This window comes from Protomyctophum parallelum, assembly GCF_964188405.1.
Source record: "Protomyctophum parallelum genome assembly, chromosome: 18".
NCBI classification, from domain to species: Eukaryota; Metazoa; Chordata; class Actinopteri; order Myctophiformes; family Myctophidae; genus Protomyctophum; species Protomyctophum parallelum.
This window is the reverse complement of record NC_139716.1, coordinates 46,450,767-46,465,680: the sequence shown is the minus strand read 5'-3', so window position 1 is coordinate 46,465,680 and position 14,914 is coordinate 46,450,767. Positions and strand designations below refer to the sequence as shown.

Here is a 14,914-nt window from a genome sequence, read left to right as displayed (position 1 = left end):
CTCCAAAATCATTTTTACAGAGGCATGTTTGGGGTGAAACTGAGCAAGGTATAAAACTGCCTCTATCTACAGAATGCAACATGCTAGAAACATAATTTTTTTTTCTGGATAAAGAGGAAATGCTCCTCGTTCAATTGGTATATTCCGTGAGATGTTCACATCATTAGAAAAATATGATATGGGTATATAAATGTGACTGGTCAAAAACGAGAGTCTGAGCAGTGGTAGACTGAAAAGTGATAGACTCATTCAAATGGCCACATCTTGAAAACTAAAGATGATAGAGATTCTATCTCTGTTCCTGGTGAAAGTAGAGCGTTACAGCTTTCATTTGATATATGGTATGTCTCTGTCACTATGATAGACAATACGTTATGGGCAAAATAGAAGTGTTCTTCAAAAAAAAGAAAATGACTCCAAAATCATTTTTACAGAGGCATGTTTGGGGTGAAACTGAGCAAGGTATAAAACTGCCTCTATCTACAGAATGCAACATGCTAGAAACATAAATTTTTTTCTGGATAAAGAGGAAATGCTCCTCGTTCAATTGGTATATTCCGTGAGATGTTCACATCATTAGAAAAATATGATATGGGTATATAAATGTGACTGGTCAAAAACGAGAGTCTGAACAGTGGTAGACTGAAAAGTGATAGACTCATTCAAATGGCCACATCTTGAAAACTAAAGATGATAGAGATTCTATCTCTGTTCCTGGTGAAAGTAGAGCGTTACAGCTTTCATTTGATATATGGTATGTCTCTGTCACTATGATAGACAATACGTTATGGGCAAAATAGAAGTGTTCTTCAAAAAAAAGAAAATGACTCCAAAATCATTTTTACAGAGGCATGTTTGGGGTGAAACTGAGCAAGGTATAAAACTGCCTCTATCTACAGAATGCAACATGCTAGAAACATAATTCTTTTTTCTGGATAAAGAGGAAATGCTCCTCGTTCAATTGGTATATTCCGTGAGATGTTCACATCATTAGAAAAATATGATATGGGTATATAAATGTGACTGGTCAAAAACGAGAGTCTGAACAGTGGTAGACTGAAAAGTGATAGACTCATTCAAATGGCCACATCTTGAAAACTAAAGATGATAGAGATTCTATCTCTGTTCCTGGTGAAAGTAGAGCGTTACAGCTTTCATTTGATATATGGTATGTCTCTGTCACTATGATAGACAATACGTTATGGGCAAAATAGAAGTGTTCTTCAAAAAAAAGAAAATGACTCCAAAATCATTTTTACAGAGGCATGTTTGGGGTGAAACTGAGCAAGGTATAAAACTGCCTCTATCTACAGAATGCAACATGCTAGAAACATAAATTTTTTTTCTGGATAAAGAGGAAATGCTCCTCGTTCAATTGGTATATTCCGTGAGATGTTCACATCATTAGAAAAATATGATATGGGTATATAAATGTGACTGGTCAAAAACGAGAGTCTGAACAGTGGTAGACTGAAAAGTGATAGACTCATTCAAATGGCCACATCTTGAAAACTAAAGATGATAGAGATTCTATCTCTGTTCCTGGTGAAAGTAGAGCGTTACAGCTTTCATTTGATATATGGTATGTCTCTGTCACTATGATAGACAATACGTTATGGGCAAAATAGAAGTGTTCTTCAAAAAAAAGAAAATGACTCCAAAATCATTTTTACAGAGGCATGTTTGGGGTGAAACTGAGCAAGGTATAAAACTGCCTCTATCTACAGAATGCAACATGCTAGAAACATAATTTTTTTTTCTGGATAAAGAGGAAATGCTCCTCGTTCAATTGGTATATTCCGTGAGATGTTCACATCATTAGAAAAATATGATATGGGTATATAAATGTGACTGGTCAAAAACGAGAGTCTGAACAGTGGTAGACTGAAAAGTGATAGACTCATTCAAATGGCCACATCTTGAAAACTAAAGATGATAGAGATTCTATCTCTGTTCCTGGTGAAAGTAGAGCGTTACAGCTTTCATTTGATATATGGTATGTCTCTGTCACTATGATAGACAATACGTTATGGGCAAAATAGAAGTGTTCTTCAAAAAAAAGAAAATGACTCCAAAATCATTTTTACAGAGGCATGTTTGGGGTGAAACTGAGCAAGGTATAAAACTGCCTCTATCTACAGAATGCAACATGCTAGAAACATAATTTTTTTTTCTGGATAAAGAGGAAATGCTCCTCGTTCAATTGGTATATTCCGTGAGATGTTCACATCATTAGAAAAATATGATATGGGTATATAAATGTGACTGGTCAAAAACGAGAGTCTGAACAGTGGTAGACTGAAAAGTGATAGACTCATTCAAATGGCCACATCTTGAAAACTAAAGATGATAGAGATTCTATCTCTGTTCCTGGTGAAAGTAGAGCGTTACAGCTTTCATTTGATATATGGTATGTCTCTGTCACTATGATAGACAATACGTTATGGGCAAAATAGAAGTGTTCTTCAAAAAAAAGAAAATGACTCCAAAATCATTTTTACAGAGGCATGTTTGGGGTGAAACTGAGCAAGGTATAAAACTGCCTCTATCTACAGAATGCAACATGCTAGAAACATAATTTTTTTTTCTGGATAAAGAGGAAATGCTCCTCGTTCAATTGGTATATTCCGTGAGATGTTCACATCATTAGAAAAATATGATATGGGTATATAAATGTGACTGGTCAAAAACGAGAGTCTGAACAGTGGTAGACTGAAAAGTGATAGACTCATTCAAATGGCCACATCTTGAAAACTAAAGATGATAGAGATTCTATCTCTGTTCCTGGTGAAAGTAGAGCGTTACAGCTTTCATTTGATATATGGTATGTCTCTGTCACTATGATAGACAATACGTTATGGGCAAAATAGAAGTGTTCTTCAAAAAAAAGAAAATGACTCCAAAATCATTTTTACAGAGGCATGTTTGGGGTGAAACTGAGCAAGGTATAAAACTGCCTCTATCTACAGAATGCAACATGCTAGAAACATAATTCTTTTTTCTGGATAAAGAGGAAATGCTCCTCGTTCAATTGGTATATTCCGTGAGATGTTCACATCATTAGAAAAATATGATATGGGTATATAAATGTGACTGGTCAAAAACGAGAGTCTGAACAGTGGTAGACTGAAAAGTGATAGACTCATTCAAATGGCCACATCTTGAAAACTAAAGATGATAGAGATTCTATCTCTGTTCCTGGTGAAAGTAGAGCGTTACAGCTTTCATTTGATATATGGTATGTCTCTGTCACTATGATAGACAATACGTTATGGGCAAAATAGAAGTGTTCTTCAAAAAAAAGAAAATGACTCCAAAATCATTTTTACAGAGGCATGTTTGGGGTGAAACTGAGCAAGGTATAAAACTGCCTCTATCTACAGAATGCAACATGCTAGAAACATAATTTTTTTTTCTGGATAAAGAGGAAATGCTCCTCGTTCAATTGGTATATTCCGTGAGATGTTCACATCATTAGAAAAATATGATATGGGTATATAAATGTGACTGGTCAAAAACGAGAGTCTGAACAGTGGTAGACTGAAAAGTGATAGACTCATTCAAATGGCCACATCTTGAAAACTAAAGATGATAGAGATTCTATCTCTGTTCCTGGTGAAAGTAGAGCGTTACAGCTTTCATTTGATATATGGTATGTCTCTGTCACTATGATAGACAATACGTTATGGGCAAAATAGAAGTGTTCTTCAAAAAAAAGAAAATGACTCCAAAATCATTTTTACAGAGGCATGTTTGGGGTGAAACTGAGCAAGGTATAAAACTGCCTCTATCTACAGAATGCAACATGCTAGAAACATAATTTTTTTTTCTGGATAAAGAGGAAATGCTCCTCGTTCAATTGGTATATTCCGTGAGATGTTCACATCATTAGAAAAATATGATATGGGTATATAAATGTGACTGGTCAAAAACGAGAGTCTGAACAGTGGTAGACTGAAAAGTGATAGACTCATTCAAATGGCCACATCTTGAAAACTAAAGATGATAGAGATTCTATCTCTGTTCCTGGTGAAAGTAGAGCGTTACAGCTTTCATTTGATATATGGTATGTCTCTGTCACTATGATAGACAATACGTTATGGGCAAAATAGAAGTGTTCTTCAAAAAAAAGAAAATGACTCCAAAATCATTTTTACAGAGGCATGTTTGGGGTGAAACTGAGCAAGGTATAAAACTGCCTCTATCTACAGAATGCAACATGCTAGAAACATAATTTTTTTTTCTGGATAAAGAGGAAATGCTCCTCGTTCAATTGGTATATTCCGTGAGATGTTCACATCATTAGAAAAATATGATATGGGTATATAAATGTGACTGGTCAAAAACGAGAGTCTGAACAGTGGTAGACTGAAAAGTGATAGACTCATTCAAATGGCCACATCTTGAAAACTAAAGATGATAGAGATTCTATCTCTGTTCCTGGTGAAAGTAGAGCGTTACAGCTTTCATTTGATATATGGTATGTCTCTGTCACTATGATAGACAATACGTTATGGGCAAAATAGAAGTGTTCTTCAAAAAAAAGAAAATGACTCCAAAATCATTTTTACAGAGGCATGTTTGGGGTGAAACTGAGCAAGGTATAAAACTGCCTCTATCTACAGAATGCAACATGCTAGAAACATAATTTTTTTTTCTGGATAAAGAGGAAATGCTCCTCGTTCAATTGGTATATTCCGTGAGATGTTCACATCATTAGAAAAATATGATATGGGTATATAAATGTGACTGGTCAAAAACGAGAGTCTGAACAGTGGTAGACTGAAAAGTGATAGACTCATTCAAATGGCCACATCTTGAAAACTAAAGATGATAGAGATTCTATCTCTGTTCCTGGTGAAAGTAGAGCGTTACAGCTTTCATTTGATATATGGTATGTCTCTGTCACTATGATAGACAATACGTTATGGGCAAAATAGAAGTGTTCTTCAAAAAAAAGAAAATGACTCCAAAATCATTTTTACAGAGGCATGTTTGGGGTGAAACTGAGCAAGGTATAAAACTGCCTCTATCTACAGAATGCAACATGCTAGAAACATAATTTTTTTTTCTGGATAAAGAGGAAATGCTCCTCGTTCAATTGGTATATTCCGTGAGATGTTCACATCATTAGAAAAATATGATATGGGTATATAAATGTGACTGGTCAAAAACGAGAGTCTGAACAGTGGTAGACTGAAAAGTGATAGACTCATTCAAATGGCCACATCTTGAAAACTAAAGATGATAGAGATTCTATCTCTGTTCCTGGTGAAAGTAGAGCGTTACAGCTTTCATTTGATATATGGTATGTCTCTGTCACTATGATAGACAATACGTTATGGGCAAAATAGAAGTGTTCTTCAAAAAAAAGAAAATGACTCCAAAATCATTTTTACAGAGGCATGTTTGGGGTGAAACTGAGCAAGGTATAAAACTGCCTCTATCTACAGAATGCAACATGCTAGAAACATAATTTTTTTTTCTGGATAAAGAGGAAATGCTCCTCGTTCAATTGGTATATTCCGTGAGATGTTCACATCATTAGAAAAATATGATATGGGTATATAAATGTGACTGGTCAAAAACGAGAGTCTGAACAGTGGTAGACTGAAAAGTGATAGACTCATTCAAATGGCCACATCTTGAAAACTAAAGATGATAGAGATTCTATCTCTGTTCCTGGTGAAAGTAGAGCGTTACAGCTTTCATTTGATATATGGTATGTCTCTGTCACTATGATAGACAATACGTTATGGGCAAAATAGAAGTGTTCTTCAAAAAAAAGAAAATGACTCCAAAATCATTTTTACAGAGGCATGTTTGGGGTGAAACTGAGCAAGGTATAAAACTGCCTCTATCTACAGAATGCAACATGCTAGAAACATAATTTTTTTTCTGGATAAAGAGGAAATGCTCCTCGTTCAATTGGTATATTCCGTGAGATGTTCACATCATTAGAAAAATATGATATGGGTATATAAATGTGACTGGTCAAAAACGAGAGTCTGAACAGTGGTAGACTGAAAAGTGATAGACTCATTCAAATGGCCACATCTTGAAAACTAAAGATGATAGAGATTCTATCTCTGTTCCTGGTGAAAGTAGAGCGTTACAGCTTTCATTTGATATATGGTATGTCTCTGTCACTATGATAGACAATACGTTATGGGCAAAATAGAAGTGTTCTTCAAAAAAAAGAAAATGACTCCAAAATCATTTTTACAGAGGCATGTTTGGGGTGAAACTGAGCAAGGTATAAAACTGCCTCTATCTACAGAATGCAACATGCTAGAAACATAATTTTTTTTTCTGGATAAAGAGGAAATGCTCCTCGTTCAATTGGTATATTCCGTGAGATGTTCACATCATTAGAAAAATATGATATGGGTATATAAATGTGACTGGTCAAAAACGAGAGTCTGAACAGTGGTAGACTGAAAAGTGATAGACTCATTCAAATGGCCACATCTTGAAAACTAAAGATGATAGAGATTCTATCTCTGTTCCTGGTGAAAGTAGAGCGTTACAGCTTTCATTTGATATATGGTATGTCTCTGTCACTATGATAGACAATACGTTATGGGCAAAATAGAAGTGTTCTTCAAAAAAAAGAAAATGACTCCAAAATCATTTTTACAGAGGCATGTTTGGGGTGAAACTGAGCAAGGTATAAAACTGCCTCTATCTACAGAATGCAACATGCTAGAAACATAATTTTTTTTTCTGGATAAAGAGGAAATGCTCCTCGTTCAATTGGTATATTCCGTGAGATGTTCACATCATTAGAAAAATATGATATGGGTATATAAATGTGACTGGTCAAAAACGAGAGTCTGAACAGTGGTAGACTGAAAAGTGATAGACTCATTCAAATGGCCACATCTTGAAAACTAAAGATGATAGAGATTCTATCTCTGTTCCTGGTGAAAGTAGAGCGTTACAGCTTTCATTTGATATATGGTATGTCTCTGTCACTATGATAGACAATACGTTATGGGCAAAATAGAAGTGTTCTTCAAAAAAAAGAAAATGACTCCAAAATCATTTTTACAGAGGCATGTTTGGGGTGAAACTGAGCAAGGTATAAAACTGCCTCTATCTACAGAATGCAACATGCTAGAAACATAATTTTTTTTTCTGGATAAAGAGGAAATGCTCCTCGTTCAATTGGTATATTCCGTGAGATGTTCACATCATTAGAAAAATATGATATGGGTATATAAATGTGACTGGTCAAAAACGAGAGTCTGAACAGTGGTAGACTGAAAAGTGATAGACTCATTCAAATGGCCACATCTTGAAAACTAAAGATGATAGAGATTCTATCTCTGTTCCTGGTGAAAGTAGAGCGTTACAGCTTTCATTTGATATATGGTATGTCTCTGTCACTATGATAGACAATACGTTATGGGCAAAATAGAAGTGTTCTTCAAAAAAAAGAAAATGACTCCAAAATCATTTTTACAGAGGCATGTTTGGGGTGAAACTGAGCAAGGTATAAAACTGCCTCTATCTACAGAATGCAACATGCTAGAAACATAATTTTTTTTTCTGGATAAAGAGGAAATGCTCCTCGTTCAATTGGTATATTCCGTGAGATGTTCACATCATTAGAAAAATATGATATGGGTATATAAATGTGACTGGTCAAAAACGAGAGTCTGAACAGTGGTAGACTGAAAAGTGATAGACTCATTCAAATGGCCACATCTTGAAAACTAAAGATGATAGAGATTCTATCTCTGTTCCTGGTGAAAGTAGAGCGTTACAGCTTTCATTTGATATATGGTATGTCTCTGTCACTATGATAGAAAATACGTTATGGGCAAAATAGAAGTGTTCTTCAAAAAAAAGAAAATGACTCCAAAATCATTTTTACAGAGGCATGTTTGGGGTGAAACTGAGCAAGGTATAAAACTGCCTCTATCTACAGAATGCAACATGCTAGAAACATAATTTTTTTTTCTGGATAAAGAGGAAATGCTCCTCGTTCAATTGGTATATTCCGTGAGATGTTCACATCATTAGAAAAATATGATATGGGTATATAAATGTGACTGGTCAAAAACGAGAGTCTGAACAGTGGTAGACTGAAAAGTGATACTCATTCAAATGGCCACATCTTGAAAACTAAAGATGATAGAGATTCTATCTCTGTTCCTGGTGAAAGTAGAGCGTTACAGCTTTCATTTGATATATGGTATGTCTCTGTCACTATAATAGGGAATATGTTATGGGCATAATAGAAGTGTTCTGCAAACAAATGAAACGAAATACCAAAGCATTTTCAGAGAGGCCTGTTTAGGGTGAAACCGAGCTGTATAAAACTGCCTGTATCTAAAGAACGCAACATGCTACAAACATAACAAAAAATTCTGAGTAAAGAGGAAAGATTCCTCTTTCATTTGAGATGATATTGTCACATTATGAAATAATATGCAATGGGTCTTCAAAGTTCAATTTCCGGCAAATGAGAAGAATGACTGGGATAATTTAGGGCAGTCAAACTGTTAATTTGAACCCACCTCTTCCAGACTGAAGAGAACTCCTCCAATAGGAGCTCCGAACGCCACCGACACCCCAGCGGCCGCTGCTGCTGATAGGACCTGTTCAGAGACACATACAGCGGTTTAACGTTTTGGCTGCTTCTGATTGGACCTGGTCAGAGAAACATACACCCTTAATGATTGGACCTGGTCAGAGAAACATGCACCCTTAATGATTGGACCTGGTCAGAGAAACAAGCACCCTTAATGATTGGACCTGGTCAGAGACACATACACCCTTAATGATTGGACCTGGTCAGAGAAACATGCACCCTTAATGATTGGACCTGGTCAGAGACACATACACCCTTAATGATTGGACCTGGTCAGAGACACATACACCCTTAATGATTGGACCTGGTCAGAGACACATACACCGTTCATGTTTGGTTACAACACTCGCCCGAACACTTTTATTAATAATGTGCATTCCTCCATCTTCCATCACACCTATTTTACACATTTGCATAAAACGCAGTCAACATACGTTGACTACTGTTCTTCACTGAGGAAAGCTGAATCAAAACTGAGCTTTTTTTTAAAGATTTGTTTACAAAAATGTTTAGATTTTCATTATCGTGAGAACGATGGCTTCCATTTTCGCATTGCAACTTTCCAGGACTAGAAGGCCTGCAGTTTTTATTAGCTTGTATTCCCCATCATTAATGTAAGTCGCTCTGGATTAAGAGTCTCTGCTAAATGCCTAAATTGTAAATTGTATGATGACTAAAACTGAGGCTAAATATATTGACAATTTTGTCAACAAATACAAACAAGGCTAACGCCAGGGCTCCACCAGGCGCGTTGCATTTCCGTCGCGTCCAGCTCGCGTCATGGTCTTGATCTGTGTGGCAGAACATAGAAGAATAATACGTCTCGGTTAATGACAGTCAGGTTCAACTGGCTGACTGGCTGACTGACAGTGGGCAGTTCAGAAACCAGTCTGTGTCTCATAGGAGGGCTGTGGGCAGTTCAGAAACCAGTCTGTGTCTCATAGGAGGGCTGTGGGCAGTTCAGAAACCAGTCTGTGTCTCATAGGAGGGCTGTGGGCAGTTCAGAAACCAGTCTGTGTCTCATAGGAGGGCTGTGGGCAGGTCAGAAACCAGTCTGTGTCTCATAGGAGGGCTGTGGGCAGGTCAGAAACCAGTGTGTGTCTCATAGGAGGGTTGTGGGCACTTCAGAAACCAGTCTGTGTCTCATAGGAGGGCTGTGGGCAGTTCAGAAACCAGTCTGTGTCTCATAGGAGGGCTGTGGGCAGGTCAGAAACCAGTCTGTGTCTCATAGGAGGGCTGTGGGCAGGACAGAAACCAGTCTGTGTCTCATAGGAGGGCTGTGGGCAGGTCAGAAACCAGTCTGTGTCTCATAGGAGGGCTGTGGGCAGTTCAGAAACCAGTCTGTGTCTCATAGGAGGGCTGTGGGCAGGTCAGAAACCAGTCTGTGTCTCATAGGAGGGCTGTGGGCAGGTCAGAAACCAGTCTGTGTCTCATAGGAGGGCTGTGGGCAGGTCAGAAACCCAGTCCACCAGTGGCCCGTCTGGACCTCTGCTCACCTCAGGGATCCCGGAGCCACAGGCGTACGGAGCGAACACTCTCACTAAGGACACGGCCAGGAAGGAGAACAGCAGAGCCCACAGGATGTACAGGAAGTAGTTGAGGAGGTACGACCCGGCTCCCTGGAGGAGGAAGATACAGAATACAGAATGATGTGGTTATGGTTATGGTTATGACGCCCCATCTGAAAACATGTAGTTCCAGGGACCCCCCCCCCCCCCCACCAGAAGCAAAGATTTGAGTTAAAAACATTCGCCCTGAAAGAATATATATTCAAAGATTTGTTCCACGTTTCCAAGATTTTTTAAAAATAGCAGAACTACAAGCTTGTAGATCTGCTATTTTTTTCAATAGCTAAAGCATAACATAATGCTATAAACACCAAAAGGGGTTCCCGCCCCAAAATGGCTTAAACTCCCAAACATGTGGGTACAGAATGCTGCTGACTGTGTTGCTGCGAGCTGGGTTTTCTGCACTCAGCGTTGCCGTTCTGAACGGGAGTGATCATTTAGTGGATTGTAGGTTTTGAACAAACCACCACTTAGTTACCACTTACGACCACGTTTATCCAGCCTGCCCCTCTGACTCCACTCCACTGTGGAGGTGGCTGGTAGCAGCCAGCTGAGTCATCGTGGTAGCCTGCCCTACATGTCACGCCAGACACACACACACACACACACACACACTAAGGCTGTCCCCGAACATTCAGGGTTCGAATGTTCGCTCGTTAAGGTTGGCACTCGAATCTTAATTTATGGCCTTGAACCATTTGTTTTTTTAATTTTTATTATTATATTTTTTTATTATTATATATATATTTTTTTTTACTCCGAAATATATCTCGGCGAGAATGCGATATGCTTAATAAGAGTACTATGTTCATGTTGTGTTTACAATAATTTGAAAGTCCTGCAGACGGCAGAAGAGACAAACACAGTAACACACACACACTCAATGCGCTTCTGAGAGTAGCCTACATACACAGGTGGAACAAATTAATGAAACGATGAAACTAACGATCAAGCTACGCTCTCGTTGCCTGCCAGGCTGCCAGCAACTCATTCAACTCATGGCTCATTTTTATGGAATGATGAGCTCGCATCAGGGAGTAGCTGACCATTTCGTTGCCCTACTCGTAGGATATTTGTGCTGCACCCCTCCCGACGAGTGCTGCGAGCCTATTCCTCCTGCAGTCGCAGATCGGCTATTTTCGCTGTTTGCGAGGATGCACACACGGCCGCTCGTGGCACGGCCCCAGCAGCGGAGCACATGTCATCAGAGCCACTAGACGGTGTGTGTGTGTGTGTGCGCGCGCGCGTGTTGGGAGAGAGAGAGGGAGGGGGAGACGCGCTACACGCTGCGCTCTGATCATGTTCAAGACGGATATCTCGTGTTGTCATTATAGTGTATTAAAAGTAAAGACGGTTGTATCCACACTCAAAATGCACACCTTCCCGGTCGGCCAACCCGGTAGCAACCCTCACCAACCCCTGATGAACTTAACCATTATTTCACTGATCGTCTATGCAACGTCGCCCCGGAGGATCTATTTATGAATTGCAGCCTGGTTAAAAGCACTCAGAGAAATTAATTAATTAGAACCAATTAACCAAATGGTTCGGATGTTCGCTCGGAAATTCCTGCAAATGTTCGAGTCCTAAAAACAGGGCTAGGGTACAGCCTTAACACACACACACACACACACACACACACACACACACACACACAGTTGGTATATGGTGTTCTTGCTTACCTTCTGGACATGACGCTAGTATGTCGCAGGGACTAACCCCCCCCAATCCAACCCTTGATGCTGAGCGTCAAGCAGGGACTGACCCCCCAATCCAACCCTTGATGCTGAGTGTCAAGCAAGGACTGACCCCCCAATCCAACCCTTGATGCTGAGCGTCAAGCAGGGACTGACCGCCCAATCCAGCCCTTGATGCTGAGCGTCAAGCAGGGACTGACCCCCCAATCCAACCCTTGAGTGTCAAGCAGGGACTGACCCCCCAATCCAACCCTTGAGTGTCAAGCAGGGACTAACCCCCCCCCCCCAATCAGACCCTTGAGTGTCAAGCAGGGACTAACCCCCCCCAATCAGACCCTTGAGTGTCAAGCAGGGAGGCACTGGGTCCCATTTTTAGAGTCTTTGGTATGACCCGGCCGGGGATTAAACCCCGACCTCCCAGTCTCAGGACGGACACTCTAACCACAAGGCCACTGAGCTGGTTCAGTTCTATACCTACATTTATATTTGTAGTACGGCGGTGTCGTTCGCCAAAAAGAGCAGATCTACAAGCTAACAACGTGTCGAGGCTCGATGCATTTTAGCTTGAAGATCTGTTCCCCTTGCTTCTACCGCACCGCCCTCGGCCCTCCCCCTTTTAGCACTCTGTGCTCATATGCCGTGTGTGTCTGTTGTTCCCTCGCAGGCAGCACAGACTAGAGCGTCAGAGTGAACGCAGCATGATAGCGTCCCCGACACGTTTAATACTAAACCTATTTGTAAAGTTCGAACGCCAACTTTTAACCAAATGCGGGAGAAACACTGTTCACGGCTGCACGCACAAATAAAGAGTGCACGTGCGCACGCACATGACGGATTATTATCGGTCAAAACAATCCTTAGCGTCGCTTACAAAAGCATGTGTTGCACAGCATGAATGATATTAGTAATCACCGACCTGGCTGGATAAATATCAGTGGTCCATCCATTGTGTAACCTGCTTAACGAGCAGCGGTAGGCAGCCGAGTAAGTTACCAGCTTAGTAAATTAATAGTCTACCGTAGCTGTGTGTCAGATGTTCTGTCTGAAGCAGTCAAAGCCAAGGAGAATGTTACAATTTAATTCACAATCGATCATCTTGCCCAGCATCGAATATCACATGATAGAACAGCAGGATAAAAACGGATAGTCTGTCTATCCATCCATGCATCCATGAGCAACATAGATAGATAGCTATAGATAATAATTTAATTAAATTAATCTATCTATCTATCTATCTATCTATCTATCTGCATTAAAAAAAAGTCTATCAGCATAAAAACAAATTGGTTATATAGATTGTATAAAAATAAACATAAAAATTATATCCTGATGAATATCAATATTTTGATAATTGCTGAAAAGATATTGTGATATAATATTTTGCCATATTGCCCGTCCCTACCTCATATCACTTTATTAAAGAAAAATCACACCAGTGTGAACCAAGTGGTGCAACTCCCGTGCGTCCAGCAGGTGGCAGCCATGTCACATACTCCTCTCGTTCCATGCTCACACAGACACACACACAAACACGTCACACAGACACACACACAAACACGTACCGGGCATTGTAAGCTGGATGTAGAAGTGGTTTGCACCACTTAATAAAAATCACACCTGGGTGAAGTGAGGGACACTCTTTATCATCATACATCATCATGAATCATCTCGTACATCAGAATACCTAGCTGTGATTGGTTTAATAGCTGGTTTGCATATTATGTACATATGACATTTTCCTTTCAATGTCAATGGCATTTAATGTTTTGATGTTTAATTTACGTCATATTTAGTTTATCGTCAATGGCAAATCATGAGATGTGTGGGAACTAAAGCTAGGTATACCGGTATACATATGAGGGGCTAGCGCCCCTCAAAAACACATTATTTGATAACTTTTCATCGTGCTCCTAAAATAATTTGTGTGCTACTAGATTTTTCAACTTAGTCGCACACGTGCTACTTGGAAAAATGCTAAGCGCCAAGCCCTGATCATAATACCGGGCACCACAAAGGGTTAATCTGGCCTGTGAAGGAAGTCGGAAGAGGCCCGGATAAGTATGAAGAGTTATTTACAAATAGAGCCTAATGCCACAGCAGTGAGGGGAGCTGTCTGTGGTCCTGAAGTCATAAACTAGTCTCACAGTCTGCATAATCTAGTAGTCCCACAGCCATGGGGGATCTGTCTCTGGTGCTGAAAGTCATAAACTAGTCCCACAGCCATGGGGGAGCTGTCTCTGGTGCTGAAAGTCATAAACTAGTCCCACAGCCATGGGGGATCTGTCTCTGGTGCTGAAAGTCATAAACTAGTCCCACAGCCATGGGGGAGCTGTCTCTGGTGCTGAAAGTCATAAACTAGGCCTACAGCAGTAAACAGTCACTATTTTGGGAGGAACAATCACCAAAAATAACAAATTCTGACGCGTTGTGAGCTTGTAGATTTGCTATATTTGTTGAAGCGACTTGGTGTACTGTAGACTGAACAAGAACACGGCAAGTATAGTGCAAGTGACACTGATACATTCCAAAGTACTATCAAAATATTCTGAGGCATACACACACACACACACACACACACACACACACACACACACACACACACACACACACACACACACACACACACACACACACACACACACACACACACACACACACACACACACACACACACACACACACACACACACACACACACACACACACACACACACACACACACACACGTTCATGTTGTGTCTACAATCATTTGAAAGTCCTGCATGACGGCAGAAGAGACTAACACAGTGACACACACACACTATGCCCACTTCACTTCAATGCGCTTCTGAGAGTACACAGGTGAAACAAATTAATGAACGAGTGACAGCTAACGAACAAGCTACACTGCAGCCAGCAAGCTCACAGAGACATTGGTAAGCATTGGTAAGCACAATTACCATGTTTTTGGGGTTCATTTTGAAACCTGGTGCAGATCAGCTGTTTTCGGAGCACAAACAGCAGATCAGCCAGCAGCCACTTGACGCTCTGTGTGTGTGTGTGTGTGT

At 40.0% G+C, this 14,914-nt stretch overlaps 1 protein-coding gene across 1 annotated transcript; it reads right to left on the bottom strand.

The window, feature by feature from the left end:
* Window positions 1-8,549: 8,549 nt before the first annotated feature.
* Window positions 8,550-11,219, bottom strand: LOC310875646 (uncharacterized protein; the record flags this gene model as incomplete). Its single annotated transcript, XM_083788933.1, has 5 exons — window positions 8,550-8,609; window positions 9,324-9,393; window positions 10,099-10,221; window positions 10,656-10,784; window positions 11,139-11,219. The coding sequence occupies 4 exons, from the start codon at window positions 11,217-11,219 to the stop codon at window positions 9,328-9,330; spliced, it is 399 nt and encodes a 132-aa protein (XP_083645059.1). The 3' UTR covers window positions 8,550-8,609; window positions 9,324-9,327.
* Between the last annotated feature and the right edge of the window lie 3,695 nt (window positions 11,220-14,914).